Consider the following 25860-nt stretch of genomic DNA (forward strand, 5'->3'; position numbering starts at 1 on the left):
TGCGCCCCTTTTGTTCTCTCTCTTTCTGCTCTCCATCCTTCCGCCGTTTATATATTATTAATGCTCTCTGCCTAACTCGCCCATACAAGCTCTCGCAAGGTTGGCTTCCTCTTTTGCCTTGGCCTTTTTTGCTCCTTTTTTTTTCTGTCATTGTGTTACAGGAGTTGACTTGCAATCTCCGAGAGTTAAAAGGCTGGAACCTTTTACGCGAATGACAAGGGTTTATCCCAACGCTAGCTTTAACGCCGGCGGCGATGCCATCTCCGTGACGCCGCCTAAGCTGTTAGTAGCTGATGATCAGAAGAGGGAGGCAGTTCTAACCGTCTGGACAAAGTCGTTGCTTTTCAACTGTAACGGCTTCACGGTGTTTGATGGTAAAGGTGATTTGGTGTACAGGGTGGATAATTACATGGAAGGCAACAAGGGTGAGATCCTTCTCATGGATGCCACTGGCAAGCCTCTCCTCACCATCCGCCGCAAGGTACCTTGTTTTGTTTAAATCTAAATCAAGTAGGCATAGTTTGGCATTGGGGTTAGAATAAAGTTAGGATCGTGTGATTGCTTTTGTCGTTAAATTCATTAGTATATGATAAAATTAATCCAAGGATGCTGTTGTTTCAACGTCTATGTGATCAGAAAATGAGCCTGGGGGACAGCTGGCTGGTTTACGAGGGAGAAACCTCAGTGAATCCCCGACTTTCAGTCAGGAAATCGGTGAACATCCTAAACAGCAAGTGCTTGGCATACGTTAGCCCCGGCAGCACCAACAACCGAAACAACAACATCATGTACGAGATCGAGGGGTCGTATTCCCAACGATGCTGTGCCGTCTACGATGACAAGCGGCGGTTAGTAGCAGAGATCAAGCGGAAAGAGGCTGTCGGAGGAGTCGCCTTTGGAACCGACATCTTCCGCCTTATCGTTCAGCCTGACAACATCAGGACGGACTATGCCATGGCTCTCGTCATCCTTCTTGATCAAATGTTCGGATCCTCGAGGCGCCGCTCCACCTAACTCTTGCCTTGCTATGTTCTTCTGCGAAACACACACACACTCTCTCTCTCTCTCTCTCTCTATATATATATATATAATCATAGCAACAATTTTCACATTCCAAGCATCATCATATTTGGTTCTATGACCTTCCCCACCCAATCGTTTACCTTTAACGAAAAAAATTAAATAAAAAAAAACAAGAAACTTGTTTTTGCTCTTGGAGGTTGGTTTTTGCGTTTTAGATAAAAAACCAAGCTCCCAGCGGGGATGTATATACATTCAACAGCAAAATAATTTTTCTGTTTTCTTTCCTGAAAGTGCTGTGGAGATCTGGGTTTTTCCTTCATAGAGGACGATTGAAAAATATTACAGATCCAATTAAAGTTGCCTTTTCCCCTATTTATGTTTTATATTTGCTCTGTCATGGCTGCAATTTTTCTTCTTTCTTTCACTCATATTTCTTAGAATTACAATCGTGATGGAATCTGTAGTCCATTGGAACCCATAGACACAAAGCACATTTTGGACCACACCATTCCACTCTTATTTCAGGACGATCTACCGTAAGGAATCGAAAACGAATCCAAATTGAAAGCGAAAATTGTAAAGGAATGGAAATTAAAAGGAAACAAAAGCAAGCGAGGTCGGCAGTGAAGTTGACTTGAGACATGTTGCTGTGCTTGATCTTTCTCATTATTGCGTGACTTAGCTTAATTTTTTGGGATTTTTTATTCAAATTTAAGTCACCGGCCTTTCGTGGATTGTCACGTCACTTGGGCTAAAACTTCTATTTGAAAGAAAAAACCAAGAGGCGTTGCTTAATAAAATTGAAGAGAATAATAAGATGTAATATCTAAATATTTTTAAAATTATTTAAGAAAATTTATATAAGTGATTATTATTTTATTATGTTTAATAGAATGTTTGTATTTTTATTTTGAACCAAATAAGTATTTATTATTAACTGTTGACCAATTATTGTGATATGAAAATATAATCATTTAGTGTTAACGTGATATATTAATATATTATCAAGAATGATGATGTGGCATGAAAATATAATTATGTAGTATTTTTCACTTTTCACATTAGTATTACGTGAATATATAATAACAAGTATTATTTTGATTAATGATAATTAATCAAATATTAATTATAAAGATCTCTTGAAAAAAAAATTATAAGAGTTTATTTAACTCAAAATAAGAGTATAAGAGATTTGATTAAATGAATAATAAATGTTTATTTAAATTTTTTAAAATAATTAAGAGACTTTTCCCTATGTTGTGTTCGATAATAACATCTCGTTTGACTAACAAGAAAGAAGCAAAGCACACGGTATACGGATCTTGATTATCTTGGTATTCAGTAAGGAGCTTCAATTCAGTTACCTGTACAAAATTATGCTCAAAAAGCTAGACGAGCATGAACTCCTCATAATTTTTCACAGTTCCTAGATCCTGCTAGATGGCCTGGATGCCTTACCAAAGCTTCTCCACTAACAAGGCTTTACTTGTACTTCTAAGACAAATTTTGTTCAAATAAAGGCTGCAAAATGTCCTGTATTCCTTACTTAACAAGCTGCAAAAGCTTCTCTCTCTGCTGCCACCTCTCTCTCGTTGCTCAATTCTTCAGCTTTGGTTCTTACCTTTTCCCCTTCTTTTAGAACAACTTCATAGATCACTCTTGCCATCTCCTCTCAGGAGTTTTCATTTTATCTTGGCACCTTCCATGTCTTACAATATTTGCTTGTGGTGTCCCTCGGATACCCCGACCATGCCTCTGTCCCTGATTCTCCTTACAAAAACATCTGATAAGGCATCATTAATTTACTTCCAAAGGAAATATATGCAACCCAAGGTGGTTTATTCTTGTTCAGCCATAGCATGACCGCCGCGTCATCATCTCCATATGCAGATTCTTGAACAAGAGTGCCAACAGGATTCATCTCCTCTCCCACTAATTCACGAAGATAAGCCACATACCTGGCTTTGTAGATCTTGGCTAGATCTATAACGGGTGAAATGTGTGGCCATGAGCTAACCAGGGTAACATGAGAATACTTGTTTTCTGTTGTGCTGTCGACATGAGTGATCTCTTTGGTAACTTTAACAAAAACAAGACAAGGATTTTAGGAACCTTTCGAGGCTCACTAGACTTTTTTATATACCAGTACAGTGCATGTGCCTATTACAGATGTGAGGGCTTTCCCAATAAAGAAAGTGATTACTACATACAGATATCAAGATCAGAATTAGTCAAAACTTTGGTAGTCTGATTTGTTTATATGGTCGAGGTGTAGCATTAATGGAGAATGGAGACAACCACTTAATTTTTAGTGACCTTGGACATTTTAAGAGTCAAATTATGAGCCTTCTGCTTGGCTGATTGTTTTGTTTGGAGCCTAGAGTTTGCCAACTAGGTCTCAACTGTCAACATATTTCAGAAAGGTTTACATGTCGGTCATCATCGTCCTAGAATATAGTTCTTGCTCAAGTTTGGCCTTTTTCATTTTCCTTCAGCTTTTCTTATGATCACTTCATTAGGATTAGAGAATTTGAATTTTCCGATTAACACAGGTACATTTTGGAGAAGATCAAAAGTGAATGATGTAAGACAAAGTTGAACTTTGGTTCTTAAATTATGAAAATATCAATTCATTGGATTAATTAATGTTAATTTTCATTAACCAAAGGCCACCGCAGAGAAATCTACTAGCTAGGCTTTCTAGAACAATAACAGCAGAACAAAGATATATCTGCAATCTAAGCAACAAACGATTTCTGGCTAATCCTGAAATTTACAAATAAGTCTCTGTTCCTTCAAGATTACTGAAGCAACTAAAAATTGCAACTTTTATTAGAAAGAATAACCACGAAAAAGAAATGCATAGATTGAATTCTGCTTATTAAAGGCCTGATCTGTCGCATGTATTTAGGGAGTCTTTGATGCTTTCATAAGCTATTATTAAGCTGCAGTATTTGGTCCAGTGCTACGTTTGTCTCTTCTTCTCCTTTCACTCTCAATCTTTCACCGAGGTCTGTAGCTCTAGCCTTCAATTCTTTCCCCACTTCTTGCACCATCACTTCATTGATAATCCTTACAATTTCCTCACTTTTAAGCTTGCCATTCTCTCTTGGCACCTTCATGCCCACACCAAGCTCTGTCACCAACTTGGCATTAAAAAGTTGATCATGCTTCATAGGCATGGCTATGATTGGAACACCATAGATCATCCCTTCTAGTGTTGAATTCCACCACAATGACTCACAAACCCCCCTATGCTTGAATGCCCAAGTATTTTTGCCTGTGGAGCCCATCTTTGCAATATCAAGCCTCCCTCCTCAAATCTCTTTGAACAGCATTCCGATAAGGCTTCAGGGGTACAAATGTTATGATCTCCACCTTGAAATCTCACAACCCATATAAAGCTCACCTTGCCAAGTTCTAGCCCAAGAGCTATCTCCTCCTCCTCTTCCTTTGAAAGAAAACACTCACTTCCAAAGGAAACTGAGACAACTGAAGCAGGTTCCTTCTTGCTCAGCCATTGAAACAGGAATCACCTGCTTCCCTAGTAAAACAGACATATAATCAATGTACGAAGCTTCAGTTATTCTTGATGACGTGATCAATACCATGTTAGGCGATCTTCCTAAGCATTCCAAGAAACTGTGTTTGTTTGTGATACCATTATTAGTACCATCAAACCACTGGAGAGATTTCTTGAATTCAGCTTCCTGGATAGCATGTTCCATGGTAGGGTTCTTCACATAGTGGGCCGCAGAAGAGCTACCTGTAGCACCAGTAGCTATGGACATGACAGCTCTAACATCCTGCTCATTAGCTGCTGCTGCTGCCCCTGGTTGCAAAAAATCATGGATGACTAAATTGGGCTTAAGGGTCCTTAGGACATTGCAAAACGTAGGCTTTGCTGCATCAAAGGCCGCTACAAGAATGGGGAAGAGGTGGGGAGGGAGATCCCTGGTGGTGTGGTGGTGTGGAGGCAATTCTAATAATGAAGGAAGGTGAAGATCTATGAATTGAATCAAAGAGGACTCACCTTTAACATTTTTTCTTATGAGTTCTAGATTGATGGGTGTGGAACAAAAATATATGTTGAAATTTCTGCTTGAAAGCCTCTTGGCAAGCTCAAGATAGGGTGAGATGTGGCCCTGAGCTAAACATGGTAGCATGAGGGCACTTGAATTCTGTTGTTGGATATCCATCACTCTCTTGTTGGTCTATGCAGTCTGCAAGTTTGTTTTTTCTTTTCTTAGAAGTTTGAACGCATAGCAGGAAGAGAGGGCTAAAATGATTGGAATTAGGAATTGGAAATGGAAATGGGTTCAGATGGATTCTACCTAGGCATCATGATGCTTAGCAAAAGAACCAGACTACCAACAAAGATGTTTACATTTATTTGTTCTTTAGCCACATATAGGGTCACAATTGTATCTTTAATAAAATCAGGATAAAATGACCTGAATGGCATAGTCCAAGATATATAATGGCTATTCCTCAACATCAAATCCATCAACAGTGTTTTAAAAGAAGCTAAAATAACCTTTGAAATAGAATGTAACAAACTAGTTAACAGTGTTTTTATTATTTTCAATAAATAAAAAATTAAACTCTATTAAAACAGATCATAAGATTCAAATTAAAAGAAATAAATAAAGCAAAATAAATTTTTATTAATTAAAAATTAAAAATAAATAAAATCAAAAGAAAAAAATGGAATCAAGGTAGCCCAAACCCATTTTTTATGCCCTTTGTGTTGGGCTGTGTGATCCTGCCCAAAACAACAAGCCCACCACAAAGCTAGCTTCTTTCTAACCCAGCAAAGATTCAGGGACAGAGTCACGACGCAGACGCCCAGGAGAGAGATGGAAGAAAGCAGTAAGGCGCCTGCAAGATCCCTTAACCCTAACGGTGGAGGAGAACCCAAGAAGGAAGAAGAGAAGCCTAAGGTGGTCGTAATAATGGGTCCAACTGGGTCAGGAAAATCACGTTTAGCCATTGATTTGGCAACTCATTTTCCTATAGAAATCATCAATGCTGATTCCATGCAAGTCTATCAAGGCCTTGATGTCCTCACCAACAAAGTTCCTCTCCATGAACAAAAAGGTTTTGGTTCTTATATTTTTCCTCAAATTTTTAGGTATATTTTGTTGATTTTCTTAATGGGTTATTTATTTTGTCTAGGAGTACCACATCATCTGTTGGGTACTGGGAGCTCAAATATGGAATTCAATGCTAAGAGTTTCAGAGATTCTGCAATTCCTGTGAGTTGAGCTTTTTCTTTTCTATTGTTTTATCATGTCTGTTCTTTCACATGTATTGATGCTAAATGCTTTTTTATGTTTTTTGTTCACTATCATTTAATCTTTATTTCATTTGTGTAATTTTAATTTCAGATCATTAGTGATATATTATCTCGCAACTGTTTGCCAGTCATCGTTGGAGGCACCAATTACTATATTCAGGTTAGCAATTGTTACTTTATGTGATTGATCATCTTTAGCAAATTCTTGTGGAGTTTATAGCACTGGCATGGTTTAAGCCTTCTTCACTTTTCACCTTTTTGACTATTACTATGCTAGAAACTAAGTGTTTCTCTAAGGAAAAAAAACTTTTTGTTATATTAATTTATTATTCTGTGGTGGAGTTTGGGGTTAGAGAATTTTGTTATTTACAGTGGACAATATGATGGTTGACGATGTTCGTTCAGGCAACGCACACATTTTATAGCACGCTATCTTGTGCATACTTTTCCAATCCTCAAACATAGCTACTTCTTTACTGTTCTGGGGGAACTCTCTCTCTCTCTCTCTNCTGAGGTACGTCTCTCTCTCTCTCTCTCTCTCTGTCTCTCTCTCTCTCTCTCTCTCTTTATGTCTGTGTCTGTTTCTTTTTTTCCTTTGTAGTTTTGCCTCTTCCATTAATTGAGAGGACAAGCAAATTAGCTTTTGGTCGCTTGCGGACATTGTGAAAATTAATGTTAACCCTCACATGCAGGCACTTGTGAGTTCATTCCTTTTTGATGATTCAGCAGAAGATACGGATGAAATCGACTCAAGCAGCCTTCCTGGTATGTAGGAATCCTGTTGCTTTGAATCAGTATTCTAAATTATTATGCTAGTGACATTGTTTAATTTATCACAGGAAATGAGGAGATCAATCATATGCCTGACTTCCAGACAGATAGTTGCAACTATAGCTATGATCTTCTTAAACAACTTGATCCAGTTGCAGCAAACAGAATCCATCCAAATAATCAGCGTAAGGTTAGGGACCAAGTTTTCATGTTTTCTTTACTTAATATGCATAGACAAGTCTGCATTTATTGTAGGCTTATATTGTTCAGTTAATGGATATGGTGCTGGGTTTTGTTATTTTATATATTTGCTACTTATGCCTGCCAAATATTGCTTTGTGTCTTAATCAAAATCATTTGTTAAAATGAAAATTCAGATTGAGCTAAGTGTAAAAGCACGAGCATATGATGAATTATGTATTGGCTTTTTGGATTTGGTAGTATATTTTGCCAGAGATATTATTGGAATAAAACTCAGTTTTTTGTTTCTTTGGTAGCATTTGGTATCATTTTCAAGATCAACATGGTAATCTATTTCCTTGTTCTCTTATTACTACGGTGATCTTATCTCTCCTGATTTGGAATCACCTTGTTTGGTAAAAACTATTATAATATAAAATAATTACAATTTTGGGAGGAAGCAAGTTTTAATTCATGCATTAAAACTGTAATATTGACTATATTTAATTTTATATATCGCTTCATCTTGATGATAATAGTATTCCACCCTTTTGGATGGGAATTAGATCACTTTCCCAGGCAGTGACCTAATCACTGTTGGTGATCTAAGATCACTGCCACATATAATCCCGAGTTCTTACCATGTGTAGATCACCATGGATTTTGGGGTAATCACCCCATACTAAACACTGCCTTACAGTATAACTCAGCAAGTTAGACACAACCTAATGGCTTGAGAGTCCTAGCCTGTGAAGCTTATTAGGCAAACTTGAAGTTAAGGTAAGCTTACGGCTTGCTTTGCATAACCAGTTACTTTTAGCTATACAAAGCACCACTTGCTGAAGCTTGTTCTGTTACTAGAACTTAAATGCTTATTTGTTCTCCAGAATGTTTCAAGAGTTTCTGAAATGTGCCTGAGACTTGGTTGTAGAGGTTCTTATCTAAGATGTACCTATTTAAACATTCCTGAAATTGGTTCAATTTTGCAGATTAATCTATACCTTAGTTTGTATGCTCGTTCTGGAGTTCTTCCCAGCCAACTTTACCAGGGAAAGGCTGCAGAGGTTAGTGTTCCTTAACTCATGTTTATGGATCTTGATTATGTGTACCACTGTACATTTTAACTTTTTCTTCCCTATCTTTTGATTTCTTTTACAAGACTTATTGCTGTTTTGATTTAGAAAGACTGAGCAGAAATAATAACCATTAAGATTAAACTTATATTTCTTGATGGGGAGATGATGCTGTGGTGACCTACTTGCTTTTTAATTTTGTTAAAATCTTGCATGTGGCAGGACAGAAATGGGGTCGAGTTGATACTTCTAGATATAATTGCTGTTTTATATGTGTTGATGCCGCCATGCCTGTCCTGGATCGATATGTGGAACACAGGGTAGACTGCATGATAGATGCTGGGTTGCTTGATGAAGTTTATGACATTTACAATCCCAATGCAGATTATACTCTAGGTCTCCGACAGGCCATTGGTGTTCGAGAATTTGGGAATTTTCTTAGAGTTTACCTTTCTGATGGCAGGGATGATGAGACAAGTGATTCTTCTGATGGGACACCCTTAAAGCTGTCAACAAGGATGGATGATAAGTTGTTGAAAGAGAATATAAGGGCAATACTGAAGTCCTCTAGTGAAAACCCACAAAAAATTCTGCTAGAAGAAGCCATTGACAAAGTAAAAGCAAACACCCGAAGACTTGTTCGGCGTCAAGTAAGTTTATCCTTTCACATTTTTCATGATTTTGGTAGACGTGAATTACTGTTGGAAACTTTTCAGTGCTTTTGGCATCTCAAAACAATAATAAATTTTTGGATCCCTGAGATACTCCATTTTCAAAAAAAATTTCAAATTTCTTTCAGGATTTTGTCAAATTTAGTCTTTGACTTGTGCTTTCATCTACATCTTCCTTTTACAGATGCTTCTGATCCTGCCCCTTCCTTTTACAGATGCTTCTGATCCTGGATAATTATAAATTACTGAACAATATTTTCCATTCAACTAATCTGATTCTATATGACTTTGTCAATATAACACAAGCAGATTTCGTTATTGGTGACTCTAAAATCTTTTGCAGATATAGAGCATTTACGTGTCAAATTTTTTGCTTTGGAAATTGAGTTGTTTCTGGCAATTTTTAAGTCCATACTCTGAATCAGTTAACATGATACCAATGTGGGAGTTTGGTGGCTGTATATGTCAATTTGTGGAACTTATTAACATCCACAATGTTGTTTTGCAGAAAAGGAGGCTCAATCAACTTCACAAATTGTTTGGATGGAATATAAATTATGTTGATGCTACAGAGTCCATATCAGGTATCCTTCTGCAGTCCTTTCCATTTCCTATGTTTACTTTTCTGTGGAACAACTCATCTTCTTTGTGCTCAGATGAACAGCACTGATAATTTATGTTTCTATATTCCAGGCAAATTGGACGAGTGTTGGGCAGTGCAAGTGGTTGGACCTGCTGTGAAAATTATTAGATCTTTCCTCAATGAAGATGATAGGACAGATTCTACTTTGGATGGAGAAAGTAAAACTATAATGGGTACAGTCCAAAGGGACTTGTGGACTCAATACACATGCAAGGTCAGCTATGGCTGAAACAAAATCCGTTTGTACATTTCATTTACTGTTATGTGTTAGAATCTGCTGGCTGATTAGATGAAGGTTCTGGTTTTAAAATTTGTGACCTTATTATTTTTAAAATTAACAGGCCTGTGGAGATAGGGTACTTAGAGGAGCACATGAATGGGAACAACATAAACAGGGACGTGGGCATCGAAAACGAATTTCACGGCTCAGGAAGTCTCAAAGTTTCTCCTTAGTAGAGCAGCATGAAGAACATCTTATTCTGTAACATTTACTCTCCTAAATAGGATAATGTTATCGATAAACTGCATTCATCCAAGGTAGCTTGCCTAGGAGGATAACGTAAACCATTGTAGTCTAAAAACACCTACTCTGTCCCTTTTAAAGGTTTTTACCTTTCCTGCCGGCCCTGAGAATGAAAATGCACGCTCTTTTTATCACGGGAATCTGATGCAGCAGATTTGGCTTTTAGTTTACACCTAAATTTTAGTACTTTTCTGCTCATTTTCAGGACTTGCATCCACACCTCTGTCCTGATATCTGATCATTGCTTGACTTAGTTGGGTTTCATCCTGAGTAATCCTTGTAATTGTAAATGTCAAAACAAAATTTACTTTGAACCTGTCAAAACAGATGGCCGGAGAGCATAAAACTTTGGCAGAAACATGTGTATCTAATTTACAACCTCTCTATTCAGTCATCCTATAAATTGATTAACTTTTACAAGATTGAACTTAAGCAAATAGGATGTATGTAACCTCCTTAATATCTTGACTCAAATCTTTATATGAATTAAAAAAAAATAGATAAAGAAGGATACAAACTCACATACCATCAAACTCTCATTCCTCCAAAAGAAAGAAACAATACTAATAACAGCAAAAAACCCATCTTTAAGTATAGTATTTAAAAAAATATTTAAATTATTAAAAAAATTAAATAAATTTTTATTTTTACATGACATTTAATTAAGTTATTATATTTTTATTTTGAATTAAATAAACCTTTATGATTAACGTTGACTAATTGTTTAAAATGTCACTTGCTATTTTATATATGCATACCATATTAACATCACATGACATTTAATGATAAGTGATATTTTAACTAACAATAATTAATAAATTATTAGTAATAAGGCTTATTTAATATAAAATAAAAATATAAAAATTTCTTTAAATTTCTTTAAATAATTCAAAAAAAATTTAAATTAAATACCTAACAAAAACCATTAATCTAAATTGCAAACACAATTTACTTTCTTATTATTTTTTCTTATAATATTTAATATATCTGAAATTCTGTTTTAATCAATATGTTGACGTGTATCCACAAATATTTTAATAAAGTTAAAAAATATATCTTAATAAAAATATGAAATATAAAAATGGATTAAATAGATGTGATAATAGTGGCATTGTCATTTGGTATCGTCACATTAGCATCATCCGTCGACATCCTCATTCAACATTAAGTAGTAATTGGAAAGGGCATAAAAACGAAACCATAGAAAAGACCCGTCGTTCTTAATGCCAGTGGTTACTCACTGCTTACGTGCCACAGCATGTGTAACGTTTTTTATTCAATGGACTACCAAAGGAACAACATCTTTTTGACCATCAATCAGATCTGTTTATCATTAAAATTTTCAAATTAATTCCTGCTTGTCTCAAGCCTTTTATTAAATTTGACTTTTCTTTTAGACATGATTCCCTAGCTTTCCCAACTTCGCATTAAAATTTTTTTGAATTACAGATGCTGAGATTTACGGAAAAACGTTGGGCTACATACTTAAAAATTAAGATTTTATTTTGTGAAGAGAACTTCCCATAAAAAACCAAAGTGAAAACAGAGATTAAGAATCGAAATCCCTCGCTGAGCAAAGAAACAACTTATTTCCTTCTGAAATTCATTAATGGCCACCAATCTGAGCCGGTGGTTTAACATAGAAATGTTGTTGATGGGGCTTTGATAGGGACTGACCCAACTGCTTCAACGAGATTAATGCAATGATGTAACGATTCCGACATGAATTTTCCACCACGGAAGCAGTCCACCAAGGAAGCCTAACATGTGGAACAATGCAGTCCGCTCGAATATATTTTTGCAACCTTTTTTTCAGCACGAGAGAAATTAGATTTGCTTTCACATTACTTCAGTCAACGTAGGAAACATCTTGGTCCTAGCGGCCCACCAAGGGAGGAGAACCAAGCACGATTGGGTGCACCTTTTTGTTTGACTCTTTATCACTTTAATAACCAAAATTAAGCAACGAGACCCTTCGGATTTTAAGTGTTTTTGTTTGACTCTAAACTTTATACATGGATTTCAAGTATGAACCCAAAAATAAAGAAAAAGATCCCATACTGGAGAAGTATTCGTACAATGAAGAGCTCATTCTTGTCCTTGAATTTTTTATGTATGTTTTCCTCTACCATCCCTGTGTATTCTTTAACAAGACCCTCCCTAGTTTTTAAGTGGTTTTTTTTTTATTGTCTTAAATAATTATTAGGTTTATATTTGATCTACTATCAGTGTATACATGGTCAGCTCACCAAAATGTATCACCTTGTTAATGAAGTAAAATAAAAAACTTTAGACACTTAAAATTAAATATTAAAAAATTTATAATAACTAATTAAACAAAAAAATAAAGTATTTTCATTTTTCTATCTCTCTCAATTGTTCTTTTTCTTGTTTTCCTTGTATCAGCCAACTCCATTATCTTCTTTTTCTATTAAAATTAAATTTTACAAAATTGTGCAACTTTAAGAGCAATTTTTAAATTATTTTCTTATTCTTTTGAAAACCTATGAGAGATTGAGGAAACATACTTTGCATAAAAGAAGATTGAAGAAACAAAATTCAAATAAATAAATTTTATTAAGTTAACAGATTTACTTCCAGGTAACATGATTAAGCCAAATATTGTTCTTTTCCTAAAAGTCATATTCGGTTGAAATGCTTTGATTGGAATACGCCGTAGGATTTTATTTTTACTTAATTTTTTTTTAAATTTTATTTTTTCAATTTAAAAATTATGACTTTTTTTTACTTGTAAATAATAAAATAATTCTAAATATATTTTTTTAAAATTTTCATCATTGTGTGTCTCTTTTCCATTTTTTAAGTTGATAAATGTTACATAAAAAGTAATTTTTTAATTATTATTTAATTAAATTAGATTATGATATTTTTTTATTTTTTATATTTTAATTATTTGAGGATAATTATGACGTTTTATATTTGTAAAAAACTGTTGACTAATGGTAATGAATAGTCAAAAAATCTAACGGTGCATTTGGAAATAAAAGGGATTAAATTGTCATTTAGAAGTGTGTTTAGGGGAATTTTGTATTTTACCGGAATTATGGGACACTAACTCAATTCTTAATTAAGAAAACAACCGATAGAAACGAAGAACTATAAAAAGAAAGCAGGAAAAGTGACAAAGCTACTAAAATCTAAAGGATTCAATCATCGACAAGACAAGTATTCATGTTTTATAAAAAAGTATTCAAAACGACAAAAATCACTGGGACATACTTATTGCTAGGTTTAGCAATTACTTAATCAACCTTCTGCTTTTATCGATTACTAACTTAATGTTAGATTTAGTAATTGCTTAATCAACCTTTTGCTGTTTTCAATTATTAAAATATGATTCGTGCCTTACACATGGGCTTCTTTGCACCCCTCTTTCTCTCACTTTGCTTCAACATCTTTTGTTTATCTCTTTTTATCCTGAAATAGAGGAAGTAAACTTATCCGAAGTCGTGAATATCTCTCTATCTCAATCTTTCTTCAAGATTGAGCTTTTATAGTTGTTGTGTTTCACAAAAGTATTACCTTCTCTTTAGAAAGAAAGAGAAAAATTGAGACCAGCTCCATTTGTTTCTATTCTCATTTTTTTTTCTGTCTTAGAAAAGATTCAAAAAAAAAAAAAACAAAGTCTAACCTTTGTGTGATATTTGTTGTAAATTCATCTTCTTCTGCTTTTTCTTCAAATCTGTTACCAACCCTTTTTTTTCTTTCTCTCTGTTTCTACTATTATACTGTGGTAGAATTGTTCAAAAGCATTTTTTATTTTTTTATTTTACTCACTCGGGTGGGCAATTTAAGATTTTTATTGGAAACCTGTTTCTGCTTTAAAACCCTTCTTCTTGAAGCCAACCTGTTGGAGCTTTAAAACTCTCTCCTTGAAGTCTTACACGTGGCAAAATGGGCAATTTAGGGTTCTTATCTTTTGCTTTCAGTCACAGCATTTTAATTTGACTCTTGAGCTTTACCCACAGACCTTGAGAATTTGGGATTTCTTTTGAAAACGGTGCTTGTGATTTAAAACCCCTTTTTTCAAGACTTTTATTGTTTTACTTTGAGTCACAGCTTCAAAACGCGGCCTCTTGCTGAGCTGGTACGTGACAAAATGAGAATTTTAAGCATGTAAAGATACTTACACAACGAGTAAAGAAAGCTTACTTTTCCTCTTTATTCTTTTTTTATCTATATGTTGGATTTTTACTAACTACTTGAAACTTTCAACACTTGCTCTTCGGTACTGCAATTTTGTATCTAATCAAACGATACCTAAATATCTCATGAAACAAAGTCCAAATACATCAGACTTATTAAAGATGTTATTATAAGGTCGGGTGGTCAACAATTTTGAAGGTCAAAAAGTTTCCAGTACGATAAACTCATTATTCCAATTCAAAGAATTTGGGGAAGTCAATTTACTTGAATCGGCAGGATGGATAAGAATCATGAATGAGCATGCATTTTAATTATTTAGTTATTTAGTCCTGAAGGCTGTTATGTGATGTAACAGTAAGGACAAGGACTGAAAGGGGACCGACCCCACATGGTTATCACCTTTTCTATAAACTGATTTCGCTTTTGACTGCTCTATATTTGAAGCCGTTCAAATGTCACTGTTATAAATGGTAATCCGTCTCGCATTTCACATTTCCTCATGAATTTCATCGAATTCCTGTTTTTTTCTTTTTCACGTGTTACAAATAAGCCGTGCCGCCCCGTGTCCGCCCCCATGTCCAATTCGCGGATTTGATTCTTTCCAATTCCCCCTCCCTCTCTTCCGTTTCTGACCCCTTCTAACTATTCCTTCCTATATTATATCTATTTATATATATATATATATGTATTAGTCTCTTCACTTCACTCCTGCTTGCTTCACTACTCTTTCCTTTGCTTTTTTTCTTCTACTAATTAACTCATAACTTGAAAGAATTATCTTTTTGGGGAATTAATTCTCTTTTTTGACTACAGCTACATGGAGCACTTAGAGCTTGATTCTTCTTCACCTTCTTCTTCATCTTCATCATGCAAGTCATGCAGCCCTGATTCAGAATCCTCATCGGCTGAGGCATTGCCAGTTTCGCATAAGCGAAAAGCTGGTAGGAAGAAGTTTAAGGAGACGCGTCACCCGGTGTTTAGAGGTGTCAGGCAGAGAAAAGGGAATAAATGGGTGTGTGAAGTGCGTGAGCCTTACAAGAAATCAAGGATTTGGTTGGGGACTTTCCCTATTCCTGAAATGGCAGCTAGGGCTTATGATGTTGCTGCCTTAGCGCTTAGGGGCAAGTCTGCTGCTCTCAATTTTCCTGACTCAGCTTCGGTTCTACCTCGAGCCAAGTCTTCTTCAGCTAAGGATATACAGAGGGCTGCTCTTGCAGCAGCTGAGGCTTTTAGACCAGCAGCCCATTGTACTTCTTCAGCATCTGCAATTTCTTTGTCACTTGACATCTCTTCACATACAACAAGTTCAAGAACAATTGAACCAGAATGCTCGTCAAGCCAAATTTCCAATGCGACGAACCAAGACAAGGTTTTGGAACCTTGTTTAGTAGAAATAAAACCTATTGATCAGAATGAAGAAAAGAAAGTTTTAGATCATTCTTTAATGGATCATATGCCATCAAGTGAGACATTGGAGAACAAGCCTAATCAGTCTAATCCGTTGTTCGTCGATGAGGAGGCACTGTTCAACTTGCCAGGGTTACTGGATAGTATGGCAGAGGGTATGCTCCTCACCCCACCAGCAATGCAAAGACAAGTTGACTGGGATGATGATACAGCTTTTACCATGAACATTGATTTATGGGATTGACAGGAATCATAGAGTTATCAGTTTTAGGTTGCATTATTCTGCTCTTTCCCTTTTTTCTTTTTCAATAAGTTATTGGCCAGATAAACAAGAGGGTATATTAGTGTACATTCTAACACCGGCTAGTAACTGTACCAATTACATCTCTAAGCCAATGACAATTGTAAATTTCTTTCAGCTCATCCTGCCTCATTTCCAATCCAATAGTTGTAGGTGAATTCAGATGATCTAGAGATTCCTAGAGGTATGATGTTTGCAGTACATACAGCTGTACAATCCAAACCAGACTTGAATAAGGTTATTTTCAATGTGATATATGATTTCTCAGCTACTATTTTGTTTTTTTTTTTGTTTTTGGAAGAAGCTACTGTTTTGTTGGTGTCTTTATTTTTTTATTTTAAATTTAGAAGTGAAAAAAGACATGTTCTTAAGAAATTCAATGTCAGTGCGATATCTTGTCAAGATTAAATAGAAGAGAAATGTGAAAAGAAAAGTGTATGCATATATACCTTTAATATCTAACTTATATTTCTCTTCGATAAGTATTTTTGAATAAAAATTAAAAACTTTTGAAAAAGTTAAACATGCGACAAGAAAATATAATGGCACCTTTTCTTGGCACATGCATGAATAGAAATGCTCTTACTATCATATGAAATTGATATGTTTGGAATCTGGATTGATTTTCTTTTTTAGTCATTTGTTCAATTTTTATTATACTCTATAAATTAATTACATTCTATTTGCTTAGGGTTTATATCGAAACCTCATATAATAAAACATAAATAGCCAAATTTAAGCATTAAAAAATTACAAACAACTTACCCTTTAATTAGCATTCCTTATAATTAAAGGTGCAATTGAAGAAATTTTAATTCTATATATTGACCTTAATATAAAGGCCATGTCATGCTAATAATGGCTAGGCAATTTTTAAGTAATTATAAAGTAAATATATAACCTGCCAAGGGGATGTATATTGATCATCCATTAACTGTTTGTAGATCAAGAACAAATATCAAGCATGTTGGCTCCAAATTAAACATGCATGAGGGCGAGCTAGCTTGAACGAGGATGGAGGAGCTCGACCCAACCCATGGGAAGTTTGAAAATGGTGTTGTTGAAGAAGAGTTTGTAGAAGATATTTTCTTTGATATTAGAACTTTCAATTCTTGGTAGTTACACATACTCAACAATTCATCAATGATCTTCATCTCACATACATATATATATATATTTGTAGAAGATATTTTCTTTAATATTAGAACTTTCAATTCTTGGTAGTTACACATACTCAACAATTCATCAATGATCTTCATCTCACATACATATATATATATATTTGTAGAAGATATTTTCTTTAATATTAGAACTTTCAATTCTTGGTAGTTACACATACTCAACAATTCATCAATGATCTTCATCTCACAATACATATATATATATATATTTGTAGAAGATATTTTCTTTAATATTAGAACTTTCAATTCTTGGTAGTTACACATACTCAACAATTCATCAATGATCTTCATCTCACATACATACATACATATATACATACATACATATATATATATATAGTGGTGGCTAAAGCTAGCTAGAGAAGACAAAATAAAACCTAATTTCCAAGGTACGAGGAACTTACTTGCAGCTCCAGCATGAAACGTATCCACTTCTTGTAGTTGAAAGTTGAAACTATCTATCTATGTGTGCAATCCAACTTTAAGACTTGTAAATTACTTGGGCTATGTACCAAAGAAAGCCACGTGGTCTTCAAAGGAAAATATAACTATGTTAATGTATCTGCCACTAATTTTATATATCACAATATCCGTATTTGGTATGAGAAACGTGTATGCCTTTTTTTGTATATAGTAATTAATATATACTCTTATTTCTTTTGTCCACATTAATTATCAAAATCAATCATTTCCTTGTAGGGATTATATATAGTTGCTTAAGCTATTTGTTTTCTTTAATTTTGATTTGCCATTTAATTTGTCACCATTGCAACAACCTTTGTTGTCATTATCCAGCTTGCTCAAGTAGACGAGTTTCGACTGAACCACACAAAAAAAAGTACACGAGTTTCTCCCTTTACATTACCTACTACCATACAGTCCCTCTGTCATGCTCATGTCGTGCATTATTGACTTTTCACAGAGTTAAAAGATCAGTCAAAAAAGATGAAGAAGCTATATTGATTGCTAATACAATGAATAGGTCCCATTCACCTTTTTAATATAAATTGTTGGTGTGAATCATTTGATGGAACGCATAAACTTAATTATTTGTAACCCTTTAAAGATCATCGGCTAATAACTCTCATCAAGATAATCTTAATAACGTTTTTGATATCTAATAATCTTGATAATTCCAATATACAAAGATAAGAAAGTAAAGCACTATATATATCTTATTAGATAATCTTGTCCAAATAAGATGACAATCATGAACGATATCTCAAAAGTCCAACATATGGAATGAAGCTATCCTCAACAACCATAGATGTTAAAATATCTACATACAATCAAATCACAAGTGAAGTGATCATCAAGGAAGAGAGGAAGTACCAATGGCCTAATCTAAGAAGAAGACGATGTGTAGGCCATTCTTTTGGTGTTGGACTGTATGAGATGGGAGATAGATTCCCGCACAAAATGCTGAAAAGACTTGACGTGCATCTTAAATTTGTACACATAATGGGCCTAAAAACGAAGGGGGAAAAAAGTGAGTGGGATAGGTTTTTCAGGTAAATCTTATCACATTTACTTTGGTAAATTTTATAGTAAGTTCCCCCTTAACATGTTTCACCTGTACAAAAGATTGGCTCAAATGCTTGAGGTTTAATTAGTTACTTATCCTTTTGCTTACTTTATTGCTTTACACATGTGAGTAAGATTACTGATACTTTAATTAAATTTACCAAGCAAAAATGGCCGCGTGATCTCATATAGAGCATTACCAGCTAACAACCCTCCTTTTGTCTTTTCCGTCGGCCTTCTGCCTTTTTTTATTCTTTTCTTTTTTATTTGAAAAAAGACACATTTGAACCAAATCTCTTTCAAAGGTAAATACATAACACCAAATATTCAAATCTTTTAATCCATTTCGATTTCATAAATTTTCATATACTAATAGAAATGAGATCGATAATAACAATCATATAATTAATGAAAAGGTGCAACTTACACATGACTTGTTACTAACAATTTGGATTTAAACTTGTATATATATATTGCATGGTTTATATATATTTGTTAAGTCACTAATATTATTGACAATGAGATAATGGAAACTTTTATAAGAACTCAAAAATTCTCATTACTAGTAATTTAATTTGAATTTAAATAGTTAAGGTGTTGATAATTTTTATATCTCAAAAGTTGATGGATTAGTTTTATTTGATCCCAAAATGTTACAATTGACATCAAAACGTGTGTTAATTCAATATGCGATTAGGTTGTGTTGTGTAATTTTCCGCATTAAAAATTTCAATAAAGAGATTGCGATACTCATTTTACGTTAAATAAAAATATTATTAAAACTCTTGAACTCAAATTTTGAGAGGTTATTATTATCGATTACATCAAAACACTTGCTCACTTTGTACATTCAAGGATTTCTGCCCCTCATTAGCTCAGTCTCCTCTGATATTTCTGTTTAAAATGTAGTATATATCTTATTAGTTCTATTAACCCTTCACTTCATTCTCTAGTTACTTACCATTGTACCTAATACCCTTGGTTTTTACATTGTTTTCCACCGTATTTAAAAAATTTCTCCCACTTTGACATGTACAAGCCCATTTTCCATATGTCTTGTCACATGAACTGAGCTCCCTAAACACTAAAGAAAACAATAGCATTGTAACAAGAAAGGCAGTTCATGCTAAAAATGGAAAAAAAACTATAGCCAAAGGGAAGTAGAAGCTATGTGCAAGTTTTACCCAATTAGGTTGGCCCAACCCATTGGCCATAGGTCATTTGAGAACAGGTAATTTCCTCAAAAGCCTTCCGTTTTCAACGTATATATCCTAGTAATAATTTTGGACACCAATGTATTATCAGATTCTCCCACCGAGCCAGAGAGAAAAGATGTATTTAATTGGAATGGGGTAGAGATGCCGCAGCTTGATGGGGATTACATTGCCTAATCTCTTAGTCAACTAGGACTTTTAGTTCTGTTTTACCAAAAATAACTTGCAATATCGAAAATAGAACATTTTCTTGATAATTTCCTATTAGATTACCTAGTAGGTCTGTCACACCCCAAATTCAAGATTTTGAGACTTAACAGACACCACATACTTATGAGATGAATCCCATAAGCATGTAAGGCAACAATATCATATTAAACTAAATGTAATAACTCTAAAATTTCTTTAAATTTTTACACTTTACAAAATCTCAAATCTTCAAATAATACAATATATATGTGTGTGTGTGTGTGCGTGTATATATATAATCCTACAAAAGGTACAAATTTCTCATTTAGCTGTCATATCTTTACAAACTAAAATCCTAATACTTATATCAAAACTTATAAATATCAAAAGACATGTAATAATCTTGCTCTCATCGAATAAGTCTAATCCCCAGACATGAATACGTGTTGAAATCTAAGAATGAGTACAACCACTCAGCAAGTAACTGACATCCCTTCAGCCGAGTTAAACATGTTCAAAACATTTAGGCCAAAATTACTAATATATATATAGATATCAAAACAAAATTTTTGGGTAATCTCATTCAAAGTATATATTTCAAAATTTCATTTTTGAAGTACAAAAACAAACATGATTTCGTTTTAGATAACATATCTAACACAATTTCGAAACTTACAGATAATAAAACAAAACATAATTTCACACTGATTTTAGATTTTTATTGGTCTTCTGTAACATACTATGGTCATACTTAACCTTTACAGCATAAGTCATAATCATAACAGAAACCATAATTAACCCCAATGGCATGGGTCATAATCATATCGAAACCACAATTAACCCCAGTGGCATGGGTCATAAGTATATCGAAACCAACTATTGACTGTTTTGAACAGATATCACAAATACCATTATTCTGTAACCGGTGGTGCGGTTGTAAGATCGATATCTAATTAAATAATACATGTCAACATGACCAACGTTTAACCCCCATTAGCAGGATCATAACATAGTCATACTAGGAGATAAAAAATATATTTTATGATTATCTAAATTCACAAAATGATAATATTCACTTTCACAAAACACATATCGTGCACATCAAAAACATATTTATTTTAAACTAAATATTTACATATGTAATCACAAAATAATCATATATGCATATGTTAGACAAAAATCATATTCATATTTCAAAATTAAAAAAATCATATTTTGTAAAAATTTACATTCTAAAATCCAATATACGAAAATCATATATATATATTTTGCATGCTCAACCCGATTTTTACAAACTATAGGACAAAACATATTATACATAATATATAAAATTCAATTTCACATTGAGACTAATTTTTAAGATGTAAAAATACCAAAGGAATATCAATCACTTACTTGACTTTGTCAATTTCACTTTAAGTAGCAAATCAGAAAATCTTTCTAGTTGCTTAATATTTCAAAAAATATATATACAAATATCAAAACTGAATTTGTAAATGAATTTGACAAGCAACTTTCTATTGATCATCCTAAGCATTTAGAGTGTATAACAACCTCTATTGCAATTTAAAAACATTTTCAATTAATAAGGTAATATTTTTTTTGAGTTAATAAAAATCAAATAAAATTGAAAATTGAACTTAAATCATCAAATTAGTAAAGATTTTAATTTTTGATAGAAAAATAACACTAATTTCATTCATGAAAATCATATTTATAATTTTCCATTAATTTTTGATATTTTAATAAAATCTACTAATTCAATAAATAAATTTATAAAATATAAAGATATATACTTTTAGATATAAAAATATAGTAGAAATCACATATCCGATATTTATGAAGTTTACAACAAAATTTATCACATATTAATTAAAATCGAATTTAAAAAAAATAAAAAAATTTCTGTTTTCTAAAATTTTCAAAATCTAGATGGCTATTTGGCCTATTTTGAGCTCTTATGACTCTTAACCGAATTATTTCTAGTGATAAAATCAACATCAATTTGAAATATTCATACCATACTACAATACCAAAATTTGTTTCGATTAAAAAGAACATAAAATTCTCAAGTTTCGAAAGTCAAAAGTCTAGAAATTGTCACAGAAATACCCAGATTTCTGAGTTTCCAATATCAACGAACCTAATTTAAGGTTTTAATTCTCTTAACACAGAAAGTCCCTAACCGGGTCATTGATGCCAAGTTAAACATCTCATTTCATACTACAAAAGCCCTCAAAGAAATGATCAAAAATGTTACCGAAATATGAAGTTCCAGTTACCTAAAGTTGGGTCGTCAGAACTGTTGAAAACTAGGTTTCTAGTCAATTTCAAAAATCTATATCTTCTTAACCATAAAGCCAAACTAGATGTTACAAAATTTGTATCTTCCTAACCGCAAAGCCAAACGAGATGCTGTAAAAACTATTGAAAAGATTTTTTCAAGACCTTTTCATTGGTACCCATCATGCCATCGGAAAGTTACCGAAATAGTACCGAATTTGAAAAAAAGTTAAAGAAATAAACTAAAGTTAAAACTTAATCATACCTTACTTTCTTGAATAGATTTTTTTTTCTTTTTCTGCCTTCTTCTTCTCTAGGATTAGTTTCTCCCAAATGATTTTTTTTTGTATTTTTTTTCCTTTAAATGTACTAATAAAAACTAATTTTAACTTCCTCGTATGTGATAAAATAATTGACCTTACCACTTTTCCTTTAAATATGTAAACTGTTTTTATTTAAATGTGCCTTACTGATATTCTTTTTTTAAAAACTAATTTAGATAAAACTAATTGATTTTTTTTAAAAAAATGTGATAAGATATAATTGACTTTTTTTTTAACATGATAATGTAATCTAACTCCAATTAAAATAAACCACTCTATTTACTTAAAGGTCCTTAATATTCAACTATTTTATTATAAACCCAAATATTTTATAAGTAATTTCAATAAAACCTGTTTATCAAATTTAGGATTTTGTAAATATATTAATGTAATCGTAATTTTTGAGTTGGGGTATTACAAGGTCAGAAAGCAAATGACAAATTTTCTTTTCGGAATCCTCAAGGAGAATCTTTTGCACCAAGAAAGAAAAGAGTAAGAAAATGTCAATAGCTTAATGACAGGAGAAACGAAGGGAAAATGTCGAGTAGTTACCTACGAAGGACCTCCTCCCACGTTGACTTTGAAATGATTTCTCGTGAATAAGAACAACTTGTAAAAATGCAGCATTTCTTTCCAAGTTAAGAGTTCCATAGTCCTCTCCGGTCACTTCCTACAGCCAAGTGCCGATTAGAGACATAAGTTGTAAGCTGCCCCATGCGCCACTCAAAAATCATATGGGCGTGGAAATGGTTGGCCCCTGCTGTAGTAACCAAGTAAATGGAGAAAACTCTCATCAAGTTGTCAGGGTCATGGAGGCTGCAGACATGGATGAAACCTCTCATCAAGTTATCAGAACCATGGAAGCAAAAATCAATCAACCACCGAAGTTGTTGAATAAATATGCTGGTAACAAGTCTTGCTGCATCTTCAGAGTCCCTGAAAGCCTCGCCCAAATCAATGAAAAGGCCTACCAACCCCATATCATTTCCATTGGTCCTTATCACCATGGAAAAGAACATCTCAAGATGATGCAAGAGCACAAATGGAGATTTCTTGGTTCCCTCCTTCATCGAATACGGCGACACAACGTTGGCCTCTTTAACCTCTTCCAAGCCATAAAACAAATGGAGGACAGTATAAGGGAGTGCTACTCTGAGACAATTGGAATGGACAGCCATGGTCTGATTGAGATGATGGTGCTTGACGGATGTTTCATTATCGAGCTGTTTTGCATAGTTGGCAGGTTAGCAGAGACTAATCTTGATGACCCCATCTTCAATATACAATGGATTTTGAGTTTCCTTATGCGAGATCTTCTTAGGCTAGAAAACCAAAACCCGTTCTTTGTGCTTCGAACTTTGTTTGAACTAACAGTATTGGGTTCGCGCCAGGAACACATTCCCTCCTTAGTTCGGCTTACCCTAGGATTTTTCAATTACATGGCACAAAGACCTATCGAAGTCCTGGAGAAGCATAACAATCTTACTGGACGACATTTACTTGATCTGTTTCGCATGAGTTTTCTCCCACCTTCCTCTGAAGAAGCGTCAAGAAATAGTAATTCATCCGAAGAAGTATCAAGAAATAGTACTTCCATTGAAGAAACATCAAGAAAGAGCAGTTCGACTGAAGAAACGTCGACATTCCTTCAATTGATCCCGTCTGCCAGAAAGCTACATCTAGCAGGAATTCAATTCAAGCTAGGGAAGGGTGACAGCTTCTTAGACGTTAGATTCAGCAATGGGGTGCTTCAAATCCCACTTTTGACAATAGATGATTTTACAAGCTCGGTCTTCCTCAATTGTGTTGCTTTTGAGCAATGTTACAACCACCGCTCAAACCACATAACAACGTATGCAACCTTCATGGGATGCTTAATCAACACACCCAGCGATGCAGGATTTCTCCGTGATCACAAAATAATCGAAAACTATTTCGGAACGGACGAGGAAATTGCTCGTTTCTTTAACAATGTAGGCAAAGACGTGGCGTTTGATATAGAGAAGAGCTATCTGTCGAAGCTTTTTCAGGATGTGAATGAGTATTACAGGAACGATTGGCATGTCCGATGGGCAGGATTCAAGCACACTTACTTTGACACCCCGTGGTCATTCATGTCAGCCTTAGCTGCCCTCATCCTCCTAATATTCACCATGATTCAGGCCTTCTTTGCTATCTATGCATATATCCGTCCTCTAAAGAACCCAAAATAAATACATAAATTCAGGTACAAGTTTTTGGAGATATTTGTAGCAAATTGTAAATTTCATAATTGAAGTTTTATTACATCGTAAAATCGCATTGTATCAGTAGAACATTTTCTCGTTGTAATAATGATATCAAAGAAATTCTCAACCAACAAGATAACAAAGCTTGGAACTCTTCTTTGGCTTGATATCTAGTGTAAAAGGTCTTAAGTTCCAACATGCACATAATTTATCTGTTGGATTTGTGGGTTAAGAAAAGGAGAGAAGTAGTCGCCACAACATTGCCCTGCCACTACCCCTGTTGGCCTGTTTTCGCCTTAGTATTGTTTTCAAGCCACCAGGTTCCTTAACCAAGGTCCAAGGATACTCCTCAGAATTGTTGTGAAACAAAAGAAAGAAAGAAAACAAAGAAACCAGCCGTTGTTTTGGTACAATGAAACAGGGACTAACAGAGCGGTTCCATTTAGGCTAAACTCACATCAACACTTTTCATTCCAAGTAATACAATATATACAATGAGTCATTAAGAGCATAAACAAGAGATTACACTTGTTAAAACTATCTAAACAAGTGTTGTATCAGATTGAGAGTCTCTCATGCAAAGTAGCACGTAGAAGATAGAGCATCCTCATGTTAAACAGGTAAGTAGTCATCCGTCATTGGTAGTCAAAAGCACAAAGTCAGCAAGCATTACAGTCAACAAGAATGAGGCGATGCCAAATTCCTCCAAAGAAAAATGACAATCGTTAGGAAGTGGAGAAGACAAGTAGTAATCACTGACTTATTCAAAGTAAAATCTTTTGACTGAGGACGAGGACAATTGCAAGATGGAGAAGGGCCCTACAAGTAACGAGCTCTAGCCATCGATTATTTTAATTTTA

At 34.1% G+C, this 25860-nt stretch overlaps 5 protein-coding genes across 6 annotated transcripts; 4 read left to right on the top strand and 1 right to left on the bottom strand.

Annotated features, from left to right (window-relative positions):
• Positions 1 to 1406, top strand: LOC18590380 (protein LURP-one-related 8). The gene is made up of 2 exons (XM_007015860.2): positions 1 to 481; positions 637 to 1406. Exons 1-2 carry the CDS (start codon positions 212 to 214, stop codon positions 1012 to 1014), a joined length of 648 nt encoding a protein of 215 aa, XP_007015922.1. The 5' UTR covers positions 1 to 211; the 3' UTR covers positions 1015 to 1406.
• LOC18590381 (flavanone 7-O-glucoside 2''-O-beta-L-rhamnosyltransferase) lies at positions 3721 to 5377 on the bottom strand. The gene is given in 3 exon segments (XM_018127056.1): positions 3721 to 4255; positions 4258 to 4549; positions 4551 to 5377. Coding segments are annotated over 3 exon segments (1269 nt in total). The 5' UTR covers positions 5223 to 5377; the 3' UTR covers positions 3721 to 3950.
• LOC18590382 (tRNA dimethylallyltransferase 2) lies at positions 5838 to 10353 on the top strand. 2 transcript variants are annotated; one of them, XM_007015863.2, is made up of 11 exons: positions 5840 to 6123; positions 6202 to 6281; positions 6414 to 6482; positions 7015 to 7087; positions 7162 to 7283; positions 8263 to 8337; positions 8569 to 8666; positions 8810 to 8996; positions 9526 to 9601; positions 9711 to 9874; positions 10002 to 10353. In XM_007015863.2, exons 1-11 carry the CDS (start codon positions 5883 to 5885, stop codon positions 10143 to 10145), a joined length of 1329 nt encoding a protein of 442 aa, XP_007015925.2. In that variant the 5' UTR covers positions 5840 to 5882; the 3' UTR covers positions 10146 to 10353. The 2 variants fall into 2 exon arrangements, with proteins under 2 accessions (XP_007015926.2, XP_007015925.2); XM_007015864.2 differs by having other exon boundaries at positions 5838 to 6123; positions 8574 to 8996.
• On the top strand, positions 15071 to 16329 carry LOC18590383 (dehydration-responsive element-binding protein 1F). The gene has a single exon (XM_007015865.2). The coding sequence runs from the start codon at positions 15168 to 15170 to the stop codon at positions 15999 to 16001; it is 834 nt and encodes a 277-aa protein (XP_007015927.2). The 5' UTR covers positions 15071 to 15167; the 3' UTR covers positions 16002 to 16329.
• LOC18590384 (UPF0481 protein At3g47200) lies at positions 23519 to 24985 on the top strand. Its single transcript, XM_007015866.2, has one exon. The coding sequence runs from the start codon at positions 23519 to 23521 to the stop codon at positions 24983 to 24985; it is 1467 nt and encodes a 488-aa protein (XP_007015928.2).

This window comes from Theobroma cacao, chromosome 9, assembly GCF_000208745.1.
Source record: "Theobroma cacao cultivar B97-61/B2 chromosome 9, Criollo_cocoa_genome_V2, whole genome shotgun sequence".
NCBI classification, from domain to species: Eukaryota; Viridiplantae; Streptophyta; class Magnoliopsida; order Malvales; family Malvaceae; genus Theobroma; species Theobroma cacao.